This window comes from Salvelinus fontinalis, chromosome 41, assembly GCF_029448725.1.
Source record: "Salvelinus fontinalis isolate EN_2023a chromosome 41, ASM2944872v1, whole genome shotgun sequence".
In the NCBI taxonomy this organism is placed as follows: Eukaryota; Metazoa; Chordata; class Actinopteri; order Salmoniformes; family Salmonidae; genus Salvelinus; species Salvelinus fontinalis.
In genome coordinates this window covers 23,855,115-23,875,307 of record NC_074705.1, presented here as the reverse complement: position 1 = coordinate 23,875,307, position 20,193 = coordinate 23,855,115, and the positions used below count along the sequence as shown (strand labels likewise).

Below are 20,193 nucleotides of genomic sequence, written 5' to 3'. Positions count from 1 at the left end.
TAGCCCTGGGTGTGATATAGGGAAGGGGGAGTGGAGAGATATAACTGGGGGTCCATGGAGGGTGTTTGTGTCGCTCATGGATTTAGAGACAGTGCTGCGGATAACAGAGAGGAGGATACGTACTGCATTGGGGAAACTCACACCAGGTAAGGAATGGGTTAGATAGTTTGAAAAAGAGAGAGGGAAAGGGAAAAGGAGTGATGGTGAGAGAGAGAGGGAGAGGTAGAGAGGGAGAGAGGGAAAGGGAGCGAGGGAAAGGGAACGAGGGAAAGGGAGAGAGACAGAGCGAAAAGGAAAGCGAGGAAAGGCGGGTCACGGGATGTTACCGTGGTTGTCTGGTCAGGACACTCTGGTTAATCACTGGGTTCCTGTTGGGTCACAGATGAAGCCTATTGGATGTTTCAGAATACTATTGCACTGGGGGAAATTGAGAATCAAACCAACAAGCAGTTGATGCCTGAATTGTCTTCTTGTTCAATCTGTAAACCTGTAGCTAGTCATCTTTGGTATTAGTTTTTTTATAAAGTTATAAAATATTCTGTCTGGCCCTATTGTGATGTCCTCATGCCATATTCAGTGTGGCCCTACAGTGATTTCATTATAACAAATGCTATCATTGTAGATTTTGTCTGGCCCTATTGTGAAGTCATCGTGTCAAATTCCCACTGGCCCTGTTGTGATGTCATCATGTTACAGTAAATTCTGTCCATGCAGATTTGGTTAGTCCCTATTATGATGTCATGTCAGATTCTATCTGTGATTGCTGCCTAAATTGGAGGCAGTTGATTTTCTTTCTGTCCCCCTGTCATGATTTAAAAGCACACACACATACACACAAACAGTGTGATCTGACCCCTGAAGTTTGTAAAGGTGTTTGATAAGTAGGCGTCAGACTCAAGTCTCTGTCTGAGGACTCTGTTTGAAGAGTGGTGTGTGTGTGTGTGTGTGTGTGTGTGTGTGTGTGTGTGTGTGTGTGTGTGTGTGTGTGTGTGTGTGTGTGTGTGTGTGTGTGTGTGTGTGTGTGTGTGTGTGTGTGTGTGTGTGTGTGTGTGTGTGTGTGTGTGTTTTTACTGAGTATTTTTGATCATTGTGTTTGTGAAGGAGAGAACATGCTTTTTAATCCTCACATGGATCCTTTAAATAAAATTAATCTTTTAACTCTCCAAGCAAATTACAACTATATTACCCCTCCTCCCATCCTCTTCCACATCCTCCTCCTGTCCTCCTCCTCCTCCTTCTTTTCCTCCTTTTATTCCTCCTCCTCCTTCTATTCCTCCTCCTCCTCCTCCTATTCCTCCTCCTCTTCCTCCTTCTATTCCTCCTCCTCCTCCTTCTTATCCGTCTATTCTTCCTCTTCTTCCTCCTTCTCCTCCTCTTCCTCTTCCTGCTCCTCCTGTTCCTCTTACTCCTCCTCTTCCCCCTCATCCTCTTCCTCATCATCTTCCTTATCTTCCTCCTCTTCCTCCTCCTCCTGTGATATTGTACATTAATGTTTCCATATTCTACCCTTGATTGAAACAAACCTGTGTTTCTAGTGTCTAAAGTATACCTGTGTGTGTGTGTGTGTGTGTGTGTGTGTGCCTGTGCGTGTGCGTGTGTGTGTGTGTGTGTGTGTGTGTGTGTGTGTGTGTGTGTGTGTGCATATTTTCCAAGGTAGTTAATCCTTGTCAGCACCTGGTATTGTCCCTGCCATGGAAACCTCTCTAGTGTTGACTGACGTGTATACTAATAATAAATGCAGGATATTTACAGATGTATACCTGTCAGCCCTGAACACCTCAGGATTCATATGTATCAAGCATCTCAGAGTAGGAGTGCTGATCTCCTCCTCCTGTGATATTGTACATTAATGTTTCCATATTCTACCCTTGATTGAAACAAACCTGTGTTTCTAGTATCTAAAGTATACCTCTGTGTGTGTGTGTGTGTGTGTGTGTGTGTGTGTGTGTGTGTGTGTGTGTGTGTGTGTGTGTGTGTGTGTGTGTGTGTGTGTGTGTGTGTGTGTGTGTGTGTGTGTGTGTGTGTGTGTGTGTGTGTGTCTCCCCACTAACCACTAACAATATGGACACAGGAGTAGGGATGTGATGAGTAGGGATGTGATGAGAGGTGACGTTAGGTCATACTATCCTCAACCTATTCTAAGGTTGAGGTGAACACACATGCAGGTTCACACATGCAAACACCTTTTGCTGTTTCACATCTCCCCAATGGCCTCTCTGGCCCCCAAATACAGAACTCAGGAGTATCTGAGCCACACACACACACAGACACACACACAGGTCCCCAAAGCCATCACTCAGGAGAACTTGATTCCCTGAAGCAGCAGAGTGTGGGCCTTTAGGAGCCAAACCCCCATCGACCCTCAACATGACCTCTAACTCACCTCCAGACAGACAGACAAAGACAGGAGGAGAGAAAGGGAGATGTGAAGGGGAGAAAAATGATGAGAGGAAAAAGACATGGAAAGAAAGGTTGATAGGAGGAGAGGAAATATACATAGGAGAGGTTGAGAGGTGGAGGAGAGAGAGGAGAAGAGGAAATAAACATGGAAGGAGAGGTTGAGAAGTGGAGGAGAGAGAGGAGAGGAAATAGACATGGAAGGAGAGGTTGAGAGGTGGAGGAGAGAGAGGAGGAGAGGAAATAGACATGGACGGAGAGGTTGAGAGGTAGAGGAGAGAGAGGAGGAGAGGAAATAGACATGGAAGGAGAGGTTGAGAGGTGGAGGAGAGAGAGGAGAGGAAATAGACATGGAAGGAGAGGTTGAGAGGTGGAGGAGAGAGAGGAAGAAAGGAGATTAGGTTTTATTTAGGCCCATTTATTTGCAAGGCCTTACTACATCATCACTGAATCGTCATTGGACCAAAGGTGCCATCACTGTAACTTGATTGGTTGGCAGATGTCATCAATGAAACATGAATGGACCATAGACGTAATCAGTGACTGACTGGATGGTGAATGACAGCCCACCATGTTACAGAGAGGTTACTGACTGGATGGTGAATGACAGCCCACCATGTTATAGAGAGGTTACTGACTGGATGGTGAATGACAGCCCCCCATGTTACAGAGAGGTTACTGACTGGATGGTAAATGACAGCCCCCCCATGTTACAGAGAGGTTACTGAGTGGATAGTGAATGATAGCCCCCCCCCCCCATGTTACAGAGAGGTTACTGAGTGGATAGTGAATGACAGCCCCCCCATGTTACAGAGAGGTTACTGACTGGATAGTGAATGACAGCCCCCCCATGTTACAGAGAGGTTACTGACTGGATAGTGAATGACAGCCCCCCCATGTTACAGAGAGGTTACTGACTGGATAGTGAATGACAGCCCACCATGTTACAGAGAGGTTACTGACTGGATGGTGAATGATAGCCCACCATGTTACAGAGACAGATGTATGCCCCTAATGCTCCTAGACATGATGGGGCGGCCCTGTCAGCCCTTTCAGCTTAATGACACACCCCTTATCGTGTGTGTGTGTGTGTGTGTGTGTGTGTGTGTGTGTGTGTGTGTGTGTGTGTGTGTGTGTGTGTGTGTGTGTGTGTGCGTGCGTGCGTGCGTGCGTGCGTGCGTGCGTGCGTGCGTGCGTACTGTATGAGAGCAAAGTTTAATGATGAAACAGTATTCATATCTACAGCCTTATGTGTATTTCTGACATGCGTGTTGTGGAGGAACACTGTATATGAGGAGCATGGAAATGTTGTTCATCGCTGAGAAAGAGAGAGGGATGGAGGAAGAGATTAGAAGGAGTCCTGTGTTGATTGGGTTCGTTGACACATAGAGGCGTCACTCACCATGTCTTGGAGGGAGGGAGGGAGGGAGGGAGGGAGGGAGGGAGGGAGGGAGGGAGGGAGGGAGGGAGGGAGGGAGGGAGGGAGGGAGGGAGGGAGGGAGGGGTAGCACTGGTTTGGACATTCAGTCCTTCAGATGGTCTTTTTATAGCAACAGTACTCAGCCTAGTTCCCTGGCTGGGAGAAAGAGGACGGAGAGGAAGAGGAAGAGGAAGAGGAAGGGGAGGGAGAGAAAAGGGAAGAGGAGGGAGAGGATGGGGAAGAGGAGGGAGAGGAAGAGGCTTCGCTCCAGCCTGTTAAATCAGTAATAGTGTAACGATTGTCGTCGGGAGAAGGAGAAGAGGACCAAGGTGCAGCGTGGTAAATGTTCATATTTTAATCAATCAACTGAACACTGAACAAAACAACAAAGCCGACAAACGAACAGTTCTGTAAGGTGACGACACACAAAACAGAAAACAACCACCCACAAACACAGGTGGGAGCAGGCTACCTAAGTGTGATTCTCAATCAGAGACAACGATAGACAGCTGCCTCTGATTGGGAACCATACCAGGCCAAACACATAGAAATACAAAACAAGGACAACATAGAACACCAGACATAGAATACCCACCCAAACTCACGCCCTGACAAATAGTTTACATTTTAAAGTAACTCTCCCTCTCTTTCAATTCAATTCAATTTATTGGCATGGGAAAACATACGTTAACACTGCCAAAGCAAGTGAAGTAGATATTATACAAAAGTGAAATAAACAATAAAAATGAACAGTAAACATTACACTCACATAAGTTCCAAAATAATAAATGCATTACAAATGTCATATTTTGTATATATACAGTGTTGTAACAATGTACAAATGGTTAAAGTACAAAAAGGAAAATAAATAAACATAAATATGGGTTGTATTTACAATGGTGTTTGCTCATCACTGGTTGCCCTTTTCTTGTGGCAACAGGTCACACATCTTGCTGCTGTGATGGCACAATGTGGTATTTCACCAGTTTATCAAAATCGGGTTTGTTTTCTTTTTTTTCTTTACCCCTTTTTTCTCCCCAACTTTCGTGGTATCCAATTGGTAGTTACAGTCTTGTCTCATCGCTGCAACTTCCGTACGGACTCGGGCGAGACAAAGGTCGAGAGCCGTGCGTCCTCCGAAACACAACCCAACCTAGTCGTACTGCTTCTTGACACAATGCCCATCCAACCCGGAAGCCAGCCATACCAATGTGTCGGAGGAAACACCGTACACCTGGCGACCTGGTCAGCGTGCACTGCGCCCGGCCCGCCACAGGAGTCGCTAGTGCGCGATGGAACAAGGATATCCCTGCCGGCCAAACCCTCCCTAACATGGACGACGCTGGGCAAATTGTGCGTCGCCCCATCGACCTCCCGGTCGCGGCCGGCTGCGACAGAGCCTGGGCTCGAACCCAGAATCTCTGGTGGCACACACACTGCGATGCAGTGCTAGCTGTGGAGGCCCTAAATCGGGTTTGTTTTCAAATTCTTTGTGGATCTGTGTATTCTGAGGGAAATGTGTGTCTCTAATATGGTCATACATTTGGCAGGAGGTTAGGAAGTGCAGCTCAATTTCCACCTCATTTTGTGGTCAATGTGCACATAGCCTGTCTTCTCTTGAGAGCCAGGTCTGCATACGGCGGTCTTTCTCAATATCAAGGCTATGCTCACTGAGTCTGTACATAATCAAAGCTTTCCTTAAGTTTGGTTCAGTCACGGTGGTCAGGTATTCTGCCACTGTGTACTCTCTGTTTAGGGCCAAATAGCATTCTAGTTTGCTCAGTTTTTTTGTTAATTCTTTCCAATGTTTCAAGTAATTCTCTTTTTGTTTTCTCATGATTTGGTTGGGACTAATTGTGTTGCTGTCCTGGGGCTCTGTGGCGTTTGTTTGTGATTGTGAACAGAGCCCCAGGGCCAGCTTGCTGAGGAGGCTCTTCTCCAGGTTCATCTCTCTATAGGTGATGGCTTTGTTATGGAAGGTTTGGGAATCGCTTCCTTTTACATAGGTGGTTGTAGAATTTATCGTTCACAGGAAGTTACCTATGGCGCTGATGTTTAGGCCGAGGTATGTATAGTTTTTTGTGTGCTCTAGGCCAATGGTGTCTAAATGGAATTTGTATTTATGGTCCTGGCGACTGGACCTTTTTTGGAACACCATTATTTTTGTCTTACTGAGATTTACTGTCAGGGCCCAGGTCTGACAGAATCTGTGCAGAAAATCTAGGAGCTGCTGTAGGCCCTCCTTGGTTGTTGACAGAAGCACCAGATCATCAGCAAACAGTAGACATTTGACTTCAGATTCTAGTAGGTTGAGGCCGGGTGCTGCAGACTATTCTAGTGCCCTCGCCAATTTGTTAATATATATGTTGAAGAGGGTGGGGCTTAAACTGCATCCCTGTCTGACCCCACGGCACTGTGGGAAGAAATGTGTGTGATTTTTGCCTATTTTAACGAAACACTTGTTGTTTGTATACATGGATTTTATAATGTTGTATGTTTTTCCACCCAAACCCACTTTCCATCAATTTGTAAAGCAGACCCTCATGCCAAATTGAGTCTAAATTGAGTTTTTTAAATCAACAAAGCATGAAAATACTTTGCCTTTGTTTTGGTTTGTTTGTTTGTCAATTAGGGTGTGCAGGGTGAATACGTGGTCTGTCATACGATAACTTGGTAAAAAGCCAATTTGACATATGCTCGGTACATCGGCGATGGCTAGAAGGCCGGTGACGTCGACCGCCGAACGCCGCCCGAACAAGGAGAGGGACCGACTTCGGCTAAAGTCGAGAAAAGCTGAGAGGTCAAATATACTGTTAACATTTTCTACTGCCTAATTTACACCTTCACTATTAGGTTTCCACACTACATTCCTTCTATCTATAGCATTTCTTAATATTTCTCAGTTCTTTTGGCTTTGATGCCTCATGATTGAGTATTGCTCTGTTCAGGTAGACTGTGATTTTGCTGTGGTCTGAAAGGAGTGTCAGTGGGCTGACTGTAAACGCTCGGAGAGAATCTGGTTTGAGGTCAGTGATAAAGTAGTCTCCAGTACTACTGCCAAGAGATGAGCTACAGGTGTACCTACCATAGGAGTCCCCTCGAAGCCTCCCATTGACTATGTACATCTTCTGCGTGCGACAGAGCTGCAGGAGTTGTGACCCGTTTTTTTGTTGGTTATGTTGTCATAGTTGTGCCTAGGGGGCATGTGGGGGAGGGAACGCTGTCACCTCCAGGCAGGTGTTTGTCCCCCTGTGTGCTGAGGGTGTCAGGTTCTTGTCCATTTTTATTTAAAAATGTATTTCACCTTTATTTAACCAGGTAGGCCAGTTGAGAACAAGTTCTCATTTAAAACTGCGACCTGGCCAAGATAAAGCAAAGCAGTGCGACAAAAAACAACACAGAGTTACACAAACAAACGTACAGTCAATAACACAATAGAAAAGTCTATATACAGTATGTGCAAATGGAGTAAGGAGGTAAGGCAATAAATAGGCCATAGAAGCAAAGTAATTACAATTTAGCAAATGAACATAGTAGTGATAGATGTGCAGATGATGATGTGCAAGTAGAAATACTGGTGTGCAAAAGAGCAAAAAAGTAATAAAAACAATATGGGGATGAGGTAGGTAGTTGGGTGGGCTATTTACAGATGGTTTATGTACAGCTGCAGCAACCGGTAAACTGCTCAGATAGCTGATGCTTAAAGTTAGTGAGGGAGATATAAGTCTCCAACTTCAGTGATTTTTGCAATTCGTTCCTGTCATTGGCAGCAGAGAACTGGAAGGAAAGGCGGCCAAAGGGGGTGTTGGCTTTGAGGATGACCAGTGAAATATACCTGCTGGTGCGCGTGCTATGGGTGGGTGTTGTTATGGTGACCAGTGAGCTGAGATAAGGCTGAGCTTTACCTAGCAAATACTTATAGTTGACCTGGAGCCAGTGGGTCAGGCAACGAATATGTAGCGAGGGCCAGCCGACGAGAGCATACAGGTCGCAGTGGTGGGTGGTATATGGGGCTTTGGTGACAAAACGGATGGCACTGTGATAGACTGCATCCAATTTGCTGAGTAGAGTGTTGGAGGCTATTTTGTAAATGACATCGCCGAAGTCGAGGATCGGTAGGATAGTCAGTTTTACGAGGGTATGTTTGGCAGCGTGAGTGAAGGAGGCTTTGTTTGCGAAATAGGAAGCCGATTCTAGATTTAATTTTGGATTGGAGATGCTTAATATGAGTCTGGAAGGAGAGTTTACAGTCTAGCCAGACACCTAGGTATTTATGGTTGTCCACATATTCTAAGTCAGAACCGTCCAGAGTAGTGATGCTAGTCAGGCGGGCGGGTGCGGGCAGCGATCGGTTGAAGAGCATGCCTTTCGTTTTACTAGCGTTTAAGAGCAGTTGGAGGCCACGGAAGGTTTTGGCATTTAGGTCGTCACAGACTAGTACATGTCCCCGCGCCTGGAAATGATTGATTTCCCCCTCCAGGGTGGAGAATATGTCTTCATTAAAGGATGGGGATTCTAGTGGGGGGATATAGGTAGCACACAGGGGGACATTTTTCTCTGTTGAGATCATTTCCTTTTGAATTTCAAGCCAAATGTAAAATGTTCCTGTTTTGATTAATTTAATGGAGTGAGTTAGGTCTGCTCTATACCAAATTAGCATACCATTCCTGTTTCACACCTGGTAGTTTGGTGGATGGGACTACCAGCTCTCTGTAACCTAAAAGTCAACCAGTGGATCCGTCTCCTCTTTACCATGTTTCTTGTAGGATGACAATGTCTGTATCTCTGATTTCTTTGATGAAGTCCAGGTTCCTGCTCTTTAGGCCAAAGGCAGACGACCTCAGGCCTTGGATATTCCAGGATGAGATAGTGAAGGCTTTGTATTCCATAAAGTGTCTAAAGCTGTTGGTCGTGTGGTTTTGCCTCAGATCAGTAAGTGACGTGAGGTTGGGGGGCACTAGAGATATGTGACCACTTGGTGGTGTCACAGGTACAGACAAAGCCTTGTGGTACAGGTACAGACATAGCCTCGTGGTACAGGTACAGACATAGCCTTGTGGTACAGGTACAGACATAGCCTCGTGGTACAGGTACAGACATAGCCTTGTGGTACAGGTACAGACATAGCCTTGTAGTACAGGTACAGACATAGCCTTGTAGTACAGGTACAGACCTAGCCTTGTGGTACAGGTACGGCCATAGCCTCGTGGTACAGGTACAGACATTGCCTTGTGGTACAGGTACAGACATAGCCTTGTGGTACAGGTACAGACATAGCCTTGTGGTACAGGTACAGACATAGCCTTGTGGTACAGGTACAGACATAGCCTCGTGGTACAGGTACAGACATAGCCTTGTGGTACAGGTACAGACATAGCCTTGTGGTACAGGTACGGCCATAGCCTCGTGGTACAGGTAGAGACATAGCCTTGTGGTACAGGTACAGACATAGCCTCGTGGTACAGGTACAGACATAGCCTTGTAGTACAGGTACAGACATAACCTTGTGGTACAGGTACAGACATAGCCTCGTGGTACAGGTACAGACATAGCCTCGTGGTACAGGTACAGACATAGCCTTGTAGTACAGGTACAGACATAACCTTGTGGTACAGGTACAGACATAGCCTTGTGGTACAGGTACAGACATAGCCTCATGGTACAGGTACAGACATCGCCTTGTGGTACAGGTACAGACATAGCCTTGTGGTACAGGTACAGACATAGCCTCGTGGTACAGGTACAGACATAGCCTCGTGGTACAGGTACAGACATAGCCTTGTGGTACAGGTACAGACATAGCCTTGTGTGAGTGTGCGTGTGCATGCGTAAGTGTGTGTTTGTGTGTGAGAGCAAGCTAGTAAACAGAAGTAGTTGGGCGGAGGGATGCTGCAAAGTAACCTGAATGCCTGTGGAGTCAGAGGAGCGTTCAAGTCTCCATTATTTAACATGTCCTGTGTTTATGCTGTTCAAAACCTTTTTCAACCTCTTCACTGCTTTTACACTGGTGTAGAAAGAAAAGCTTTTTGGGGTTACTTGGTGCATATTCAGTCATCAGAAGTGTCTCTGTTAATCTGTTTGGTGTTTTCAACATCTTGTTAGTTAGTTTTTCTGTGTCATTGCAAGGTTGCAAGAGATGTGAGGTTGGTGAAAATGAAGCATCCACTCCACAAAATAAATGTTTAATAAAAAATGATGCCATTTTTATTTTTGTCTGGTTAAAGCATCATGTGTGTCTGGTTATTGTTGGGTCCATGGTAGTGTTCTTTCCCTTTGCATCCTCTGTTTCTCTGTGTATTCAGTTGGAATACTAATCTAAGGTCAGATTGGCATCCCATAATCACCTATAGATCACTTGTTGTGGGCTAATATTGACACTTTTGTCAGTAGCCTGACCATTACCCCTGACTCCTCCCATATAGAACATTCCACTATTCCCATTGTCTACTGCCCAGAGGTTCCTCATAGTTATTCACTAGGTGTTACCTAGGCAACAGAGGGGTGGCACTGCAGGAGGACTGTCCCGGCTTCATCAACTGAGATATGTGTGTGTGTGTGTGTGTGTGTGTGTGTGTGTGTGTGTGTGTGTGTGTGTGTGTGTGTGTGTGTGTGTGTGTGTGTGTGTGTGTGTGTGTGTGTGTGCGTGTGTGTGCGTGTGCGTGTGTGTGCGTGTGCGTGTGTGTGTGCTGTGACTCAGCACATCAGTATGCAAAAGAGAGAGATGGTTATCCCTCCATGCCCCCACAGGGAAACCTGTAGACGCTGTGACGTGTTTACTTCTCTCTCTCTCTACCTCTTCCTCCATCTCTCTCTCTATCCTTCCCTCTCTCTGTGTCTTCCTTTTATCTCTCTCCTTCTCTCCCTCCTTCCACGCGGCTATCTCTCACTGTCTTCCTTCTCTCCATCCCTCTCTTCCTTCTCTTTCTGAGTCTTGAATCATTTGCAAACCCCGCTCTCTCTTTCTCTCCCTCTATCTGCCTCTCTCCCCCGCCCACCCATGACTCACACCCAAGGGGATCCCTTCATTAGCAGAGTGGTTGATTGTGCTTTTCATTTTCACTAAATGTCTTGTTCCACAAATATAATTGCCTTTTCTGTTGTATACTAGTTTTGTATAACGGTCTAATTCTCATTCTCTGATGAACACACCTACAGTATTAATAACTCCTAAGGTGTTATTCATTCATTATGATTGAGTTTCCGTTCGTGCAATCATATATCAGCTTAGACTATTGTTCTGTAAAGAGAAAGAATAAAGAGACGAGGATGGAGAGAGAGAGGGGGAAGAGTGCTGTGCTCCTGTGTTACCTATGGAGGGAGCTCTCCTCTGCTCTGCAGAAAACAAAATATCCTTTTATCTTTATCCTTCTCTGCCCTTTTTCCCGATAACCTCATGCGGAAGGATATAAAAGGAAACGATGCAGGACAAATAAAGATATAGCATACACACATAAACAGTCCTACAGACAGGATGATCAGCTAATGTATTGATTTAAATGTGGTAGATAGCCAACTCCCCTAGGGGTACAACACAGCAGCTTCTCTCCATCTCTCTCTTTCTCTCTCTTTCTCTCTCTCTATTTCACTCTCTCTCTCTTTCTCTTTCTCTCTCTCTCTCTTTAACTCTCTCTCTTTCACTCTCTTTCTCTGTCTCTCTCTCTTTCACTCTCTCTCTTTCACTCTCTCTTTCTCTCTCTCTCTCTCTCTCTCTCTCACTCTCGCTCTTGTTCTTTTTCACACACTCATCTGCATATGTAGTAATGAGGCCCTTTGGCATAGAGAGAGAGAGAGAGACATGAGAGGAGAGAAAGAGAGAGAGAGAGGAAGAGAGAGAGTGTTTTTATAGTGTTTTTAAACCGTTCATTCCACTCCTTTTCACTGCATAGACAGGGAAGGGAGTTTTGGGAGGAAGGGGGTGAAGGGGGTAAAGAGGGTGAATGTTTCCTTTTGAAGGCTTTTTTTAACATTGAGTTGAGGAGAAAGGATGAATTTTTATGTAAATGTAGACAGGAAGCTTTGATTTATTAATGGTCCTCAACAGCAGTTGACCTGGATAAAAACATCAGCACAAAGACAATAAGATGTTTTATTTCCATTCCCCACTGTGCAGTGTGTGTGTGTGTGTGTGTGTGTGTGTGTGTGTGTGTGTGTGTGTGTGTGTGTGTGTGTGTGTGTGTGTGTGTGTGTGTGTGTGTGTGTGTGTGTGTGTGTGTGTGTGTGTGTGTGTGTGTGTGTGTGTGTACTAAAATCAGTGAGTAAGATTTAAATAGATGTAACCCTCTTTCTGCTTGAAGTTCTCTGGTGAACCACATGTGTAGCGTTATGTACATGTGGCGATAGAGCATTTGGGACAAACAGTGTGCTGGTTGGTATTCATTCTTATTACACCACGTTATGGGATGCCATTCACCAGGTCTGACCATATGGCCAGTAAGTACTGTAGTGTGAAAAGACCTGTTGGTAAGTAGGCTGTGGTACCATAACTCTATAGGCTTACAGAGTAACTGGAGAGGATTCAATGAAATATATTTCATTCAACCTGCACCTTATTGTGTTGCAGCAGAGGATGGTTAGATGCACAGCGGCAAGAGTCCTCTTGGACTGCTTATTCCAAGCGCCTTCTTTTTCTGAACACTCTGGCGCCCTCAAGCGGTCACATCCCAGCTTTACTTTATTTTTCGGCAACCCAATCCTTTGCTGTAGGCTGCGGCTGGAGCTCTCCTGGAAGTATTTAGCCTTTTTGAACGTCATCAGATTTGAAAAGGCTATGCCTTCTGAATTTTGAAAAGTAAATTCTCTTTCGGTGTAATATTAATGTCAATGGCTTGGAACTGTCACGGACAATCACATCGAATTCTCATTCTTCAGTGAGTCTGTATTCGAAAACACAACGTGACCGTAGAACCCACCGGATCTACCCGCAGAGGCAGCCACTGACCTGAGCTCGGTAGGCCTTTCATTTATTAAACTGAAAACGGGGCGGGTGTACAGTTCAGAGCACTCCAGCTGGCTACTGTATCTCTCCTGCGAATCGACGCTGGTTCATGCATTTTTAAAACTTTAATTCTACCACCAAAGCCGATACAGATTCAAGAAAGTGCCCCACTAAGCTAAACGTGATTGAGAATGTGCCAAACTGTTTGTCTTGAATTAATGGTTTTGACCAGATGATTTCATTACTGGGAGAGAGAGACCAACTGTAGATGGCTCCTTGGAAAGCACATTGAAAGAACCTACCTCAGTGGATAACCTCCCATGAAGGAGGTATTCTCACGTTTGGGTTTAAAATATTTTGTCAATTAAAACTTGAATTAAACCAGGATGAAGCCCCATTGAGATCACGCATCTCTGCTTCAATGGGGACATTTCCAGACGTGTCCCTTTTCCAGGCAGCAGGTGAAGAAAGACACTCTTCTACCCGGGAATACGATGACTCACTGCTATCTACGTTTAAATTGTTTATGACCTGGTTAAAAATAGGCTAGCTTGCAGTTTGGTTAACATTATGAGGAAAATACCAGTTAGTCTTGAGAGATTTTCACGTGGATCATTTATAGGCTACTCCTCAACTCAAGGGTGGTGTTTTCTCATAGCGCAGCCGCAGACAGCATGCGATTGGTGGAACTATAGGCCGCGGTCGCTGCCCATGGTGCTGAAATCAGACGTGGCTTGCGCCGGTCAGAAAATCTGCGCTCCCATGTTAATGAATTCAACTGACCAAAAATATCAACTTTCCCCCGATTTTACAGCCCATCGATTCGTTTAATTGTATTATAGATACCATAACACTGACTATTTTGCCATTTTGATTGAAGATTTAATGCCGTCTTTCATGGATTGTGTCTCAATGATTGTGTTGGGGGATATAGGGGTGAAAACTCTTCTCCATACCGTCCCGTGTTTTTGGACATGACTAAATGCAGACAGGAGTGCCGCTGACTGGGATCTCTTTACACGTGCATGTGATATTTCTAGGCCTATACTAAAGAACAGTAAATTGCTAATTAAACATTTTGGGAACGTTCTCCACTTGACAATGTGCTGGGTCTCTATCTTTCATCTGATCAAGATTAACATCAGATGAGGGGTGAACATTCTCAACGTTGGCTATACAGGTACATGTCTATCTCCGGCTCGGTGTCTGCTTCTTGCGAAATACACAGCACGATATATCAATCAGTGTCCGGACGGTGTATACAATGTATTAGCAACAGTTGGAGTAATGGCCTTTTAATACAGTATACTGTCTAAAGTTTCAGTCGGTGTCTAGTGCTAATGGTTACGTTTATGCGGAGGGCGTTCACTCGCTTGTGGTCATTTATAAGGTATTTCTTTCCGAACGGTTTCTCCAGAACGAGGGGGCTTTGGTCTGACGCACAGACTCTTGTTTTCATCTGAATGCTCTGGCTGTTCCCGTTTCCTTTGATTGATGAGTTAAAGGAGAGCGTTTGATATAGACTACCCGTTTTCACCCCTTATTCATATCTGAAAGCAATTCATGAGCCAACCGGAGTCGGGTCCTGTCCCCGTTCCCTTCTCACCGGGGAAAAACAGTCCTGACGTGCTGGATGAAGTTTCTGAAGCGTGAAATAAAATTGCGTCACCATTTTACCTGATGCAGAGAAGTTCCTCTGGGCCTTTTTTTTAAGACAAGATGATTATTATTTAGTTATTTGATTCCAATCATCCCGATTCGGTCATTGTGTGCCCCTCCGTTATTCGTTTCTATTTTTTCTATTTTTGGAGAAGAGACTGGTGGATTTGCATACGGACTTGGTGAATCTGTGCGCGCGAGGCAAGCATTACACACCTCTCTTCCAAGGAGCAAGCCCCACCCGGAGAGCGTCTGGGGCTTGCGTCCTTCACGAGATAATTACGTTAAAATCGCTCCGTATGTTTTTGAGAGTATGTCTGACAGACTCCTTTAGCGCGTGACTTCAAATTCACATGTTCACATTATTGATAGGCTTGATTTTTTGTCGATCACCGGGAGAAGACGGGGGGTAGTCTAAACATTTTTGGGCGAGGAGAAGAACGAAACCTTTCGACAATTATTTTCGTGTTTTTGGACTATGTGACATCAAACGTCACAGATATTTAATGATAAAATATGACCAAGTACGGATATCGGAAATGTTGTCAGTTTGGAAAACCTTCTCCTCTACAAGGATTCACGCAGTCAAATTCGAAATCATTTGACAACGGTGACAGGTTGTTAGTTGTTGAATGACCATGATAAAATGACAACGCAATGTTCTGTATCCTCACCGAAATGTGGTATTTGGACTTGATTGCGTAGTGTCGAAATGTTTTTCTGACGGATAAAGAAGATACATTTTATAGACACAACTATGGGGCTGTAGCTGCAGACCGAACATAATCGCTTGTTGTGCCGTCTGCGCTCCGTGCCCAAAGGGAAACGGGGAACGGGCTCTGTGTTTCCTTTCCCCCCGGGTTGTTTCGGTTGAGACATGGCAGCTATTGCCAGCGGTTTGATACGACAGAAGAGACAGGCACGGGAACAACAAGTCCACCGGCCGACGCCACACCGACGGAGGCGAAGCCCCAACAAGAACAAAGGGCTTTGTAACGGGAATTTGGTCGACATCTTCTCCAAAGTGAGAATCTTCGGCTTGAAGAAGAGAAGGCTACGGAGACAAGGTGTGGGCTGAGCGGAAAGCGCGGGAGACGCATGGACACGTTACGGTTGTCATTAAGCGCGAGGGAGAGAGCAGCCTTACGTTAGCTCCAACGGTTCAATAGTTTACCCCTACATGCATTAATAAAAACAGGTAGTTAACGAAAGTAGCCTAAGCAGTGTGGCCGGTAAGTTTGACCACATTGCTGTTTCATTCCTTACAAATATAGTTACTGTGATAACATTGACGCTCTCATCCTCTCGACAAGGCTTCAAATTACGCATTTTAATTAGCCTAGGAGTTGAGACTAAAGTGGGAAAATAACGATTTCTAGCCTAATCTTTCATTGATTGGTTTACTGCTGATTGCCTTTCTGAGTGAAGGGTTTGAGTCAGTCAAAATCGATGTTACAGTTAGATGTTACATACAGATTAAAATACGTTTGAGGGGTGGATGGGGGAATCAGGTTGCCGTATTAAATATCTCACCAAACAGTTGGCCATTTTATAGGTATTTATCACAGAACTTGAATCAGGTTGAGTCAAAGAACAGACAGGTTTTGAAATGTAGTCTATTGAATTTGACATATCTTGATTCATACATACAGTATAGCTGACACCACCAATATACGAACATGATATCATAACAAGCTCTGTAAGGCAGGGGGTAACTGGCATGACTGGTCTCAGGAGAGAGAGAGGGGGTGACTGACTGTGAGCGCAGCAACCTCAGTCAAGTGACAGCCATTTTGTCAAAACCAATGACATTCAGTGCAACCTGTGGCCTTATAGATGGGGTGCATGCAAGCAGAACAGAGTACAGTCTGAGACACATGCCGTGTGTGTGTGTGTGTGTGTGTGTGTGTGTGTGTGTGTGTGTGTGTGTGTGTGTGTGTGTGTGTGTGTGTAGTTGAGGGGAGTTGCCTCAAGCATCCTGTCAAAAATGAAATATGAATTCAGGGTTTCTTAACCTCGGAGTGAGCAGGGGGTAAGAGGAACGAGAGGAGGAGGAGAGGTGTGAAGGGAGAGAGGAGGAGAGCAAGGAGAGGTGGGGTGGAGGAGGAAAGGGGAAAAGATGAGGGATTGAAGGAAGAAGATAGGGGAAGAGTGGGAGAAAAGGAGAATAATGAAAGAGGGGAGGGCAGAGAAAGAAAGAGGAGATGGACGGAGGAAGAGAAGGATGAAAAGGGGAGGAGAGGGAGTGAAGGATGAAGGGAAGAGAAGAGTAGAGAAGGATGGAAAGAAGAGATGAAAGTGGGAGGAGAGGGAGTGAAGGATGAAGGGAAGAGAAGAGTAGAGAAGGATGGAAAGAAGAGATGAAAGTGGGAGGAGAGGGAGTGAAGGATGAAGGGAAGAGAAGAGTAGAGTAGGATGGAAAGAAGAGTTGAAAGTGGGAGGAGAGGGAGTGAAGGATGAAGGGAAGAGAAGAGTAGAGAAGGATGGAAAGAAGAGATGAAAGTGGGATAAAAGGAATGGTGCTTTGATCTGTTGAACATCTCTTTTGTTCCCGGTTCATTTTTCAGTAAGACAGAAAAGGTCATGTCTGCATTGATTCCAGAAGGAACTACTGCCCCCCTCCCTCTCTCCCTCCCTCTCCCCCTCTCTTCCCCCTCTCTTCTCCCTCTCCCCCTCTCTTCTCCCTCTCTCCCTCCCTCTCCCCCTCTTCTCCCTCTCTTCTCTGTCCTTCATCTACCATTTTCTCTCCAGGGTCTCCTCTGTTTATGATACAGTATATCTCTCTATCTTAAACTCTTTTCCAAATCTCTAGTCTCGCCCATCTGCTTTCTGAACATTCTCAACCATCTAAATGAACAAGAGCAGTTCTAGAAGGCTGGAGTCATTCTGATACACTCTCAGCTGACGTGTAGGGATATAAGAATTCTCCGAATGTAAAGATGAAAACTTCTGTGGTATCCTTATCTGATATCTGAGAGGGTTTACAGGGCTGTGTGTGTGTGTGTGTGTGTTGGAGGGGAGGTATAACCCCTTACTCTTATCGCTCAGAGTGTGATGGTGACGTTTAGACAGTCCCCTCTCCCTTCTTCTCTCTCCTTCCCTCTCTCCTCCTTCCTCCCTTACAACTTGTTTCCCTCACTCTCACCACTCATCTCCCTTCTCTCCTCTCCTCCTCTCTCCTCCCTCCCTCCCTCCCTCCTTCCCCCCCCCCCCCCTCCCTCCCTCCTGCTTCCAGCTGTGGTAGCTTCTGGTTGAAGCCTGGCCATATATCCTCAGGCTCTCTCCTCTATTTTCTCCTCTCCTCTCGCCACTCCGACTGCGTGACTGGGTCTGAATCCTGGCGACACACACATAAGGTTTTCTGAAGGGCAAACATAGACTCTCCTCCTCTCTATCTATGCCTCTCTTCCATCTTTCATTCTCTCTCTCTCTCCCTCTCTCATAGGTAATGTTCAAATACTGGGAAAAGCCACCCTCTCCTCTTCTGCTTCTTGAAGTAGTGGAAAATGTGTTCTTCCTTCTTACACCTTCCTTCAAGTCGTCACAAATAGCAGAAATCAATCATTGGTCATAGAATTCCCAGTACATGTATGTTACAGGAACGTCCACCATCTGTAGTTGACCTGAGAGCCCATGTAGACTCCAGATATTCCTCATATAGAGTAGCCTACCAATGATGACAACTACTGTAATGATTGCTCTCGTGCAATACAGAATCTTATGATATTGACATTTTGATTTATGGCGACAGGCCTTATTCAATACATGTTCTATTCAATAGATCAATATCATTTTGATGAAAATGATATGGATCATCATGGGGAGGATAACCAGAGATTAGCGGTGTTGGAACAACGCAGACAAAGACAGGGGAATACCTTCCTCTGGATAAGCAGACAGGGACATTGGAATCACGAGACTGTATCCATGGCAACCCATACAAAGAGGGAATCCTGGACCAGTTTCCCTAGTAACAGACATGATATGGGAATCTGGGAAAATGGGAATTTCTCCCCAGTAACACACAGCAGGTCAGTGAGGAAGGAAAGAGACCCTACCTGTTGAAGCAGACAGAATTCCCAAAGTTAAGAAATACAATTCCGTTAGTCAGATTTATGGAAGCTTGGGAATTTTGTATATGTTTTGGGTCATCTTGACCAAGTGTTTCCATTGAAAAAGAGATACACTTTTGGAAAAGGGCATTGTTTTTCCCACATTCCATGTCATGTTTGACTGCAGATTTGAACTATGTAACGCTACAGAGGCTCAGGGAACCCAGACCCAGGATGAACCATCCATAAAGGAGGCTCTTTAGGAGAGTCTAGTTATGGTACAGATGTGTCTTCCTGATACCCTCTCTGTCTCTGAGTGGAAGTCAATGGTCTGGTAACACTCCTTAATTTAACACTCATACGGAACAGGGTTTCCATAAGGACACACACACACACACAGAGAGAGAGAGAGAGAGAGAGACTCATTAAGGTATTAGAGGAAGCCCTGACACACTTGATTAAACAGTGTTTTAAATGGGTCTCTCTAAGTGAATCTGTACTGTTGAAGTCCTTCTAGAGCATAATCCACACTACTCTCATCTCAGTGACTCCACCTCTATCTCCTCATCTCTACTCTGTTCTCATCTCAGTGACTCCAACCTCTATCTCCTCATCTCTACTCTGGCCTCATCTCAGTGCTTCCACCTCTATCTCCTCATCTCTACTCTGTTCTCATCTCAGTGCTTCCACCTCTATCTCCTCATCTCTACTCTGTTCTCATCTCAGTGACTCCACCTCTATCTCCTCATCTCTACTCTGTTTTCATCTTAGTGACTCCACCTCTATCTCCTCATCTCTACTCTGTTTTCATCTCAGTGACTCCAACCTCTATCTCCTCATCTCTACTCTGGCCTCATCTCAGTGCTTCCACCTCTATCTCCTCATCTTTACTCTGGTCTCATCTCAGTGACTCCACCTCTATCTCCTCATCTCTTCTCTGTTCTCATCTCAGTGACTCCACCTCTATCTCCTCATCTCTACTCTGTTCTCATCTCAGTGCTTCCACCTCTATCTCATCATCTCTACTCTGTTTTCATCGTTGTGACTCCACCTCTATCTCCTCATCTCTACTCTGTTTTCATCTCAGTGACTCCAACCTCTATCTCCTCATCTCTACTCTGGCCTCATCTCAGTGCTTCCACCTCTATCTCCTCATCTTTACTCTGGTCTCATCTCAGTGACTCCACCTCTATCTCCTCATCTCTTCTCTGTTCTCATCTCAGTGACTCCACCTCTATCTCCTCATCTCTACTCTGTTCTCATCTCAGTGCTTCCACCTCTATCTCCTCATCTTTACTCTGGTCTCATCTCAGTGACTCCTCCTCTATCTCCTCATCTCTACTCTGTTCTCATCTCAGTGACTCCTCCTCTATCTCCTCATCTCTCCTCTGTTCTCATCTCAGTGACTCCACCTCTATCTCCTCATCTCTTCTCTGTTCTCATCTCAGTGACTCCACCTCTATCTCCTCATCTCTTCTCATCTCAGTGACTCCACCTCTATCTCCTCATCTCTTCTCTGTTCTCATCTCAGTGACTCCACCTCTATCTCCTCATCTCTTCTCTGTTCTCATCTCAGTGACTCCACCTCTATCTCCTCATCTCTTCTCTGTTCTCATCTCAGTGACTCCACCTCTATCTCCTCATCTCTTCTCTGTTCTCATCTCAGTGACTCCGCCTCTATCTCCTCATCTCTTCTCTGTTCTCATCTCAGTGACTCCACCTCTATCTCC

General features: G+C 45.3%; 1 protein-coding gene across 3 annotated transcripts in view; it reads left to right on the top strand.

The window, feature by feature from the left end:
• Positions 1 to 20,193, top strand: part of LOC129840683 (fibroblast growth factor 14-like) — a 77,555-nt gene that overhangs the window by 28,321 nt on the left and 29,041 nt on the right. Inside the window, exon 1 of one of the 3 annotated variants that reach the window (XM_055908754.1) lies at positions 62 to 146. The exons of 1 other annotated variant lie outside the window; for it this stretch is intronic. In XM_055908754.1, the coding sequence (XP_055764729.1) occupies positions 77 to 146 (70 nt within the window). In that variant the 5' untranslated portion in view covers positions 62 to 76. Of the gene's footprint in view, positions 1 to 61; positions 147 to 14,166; positions 15,479 to 20,193 lie in introns of those variants that run through there. One more of the 3 variants, XM_055908753.1, reaches the window with a different exon arrangement.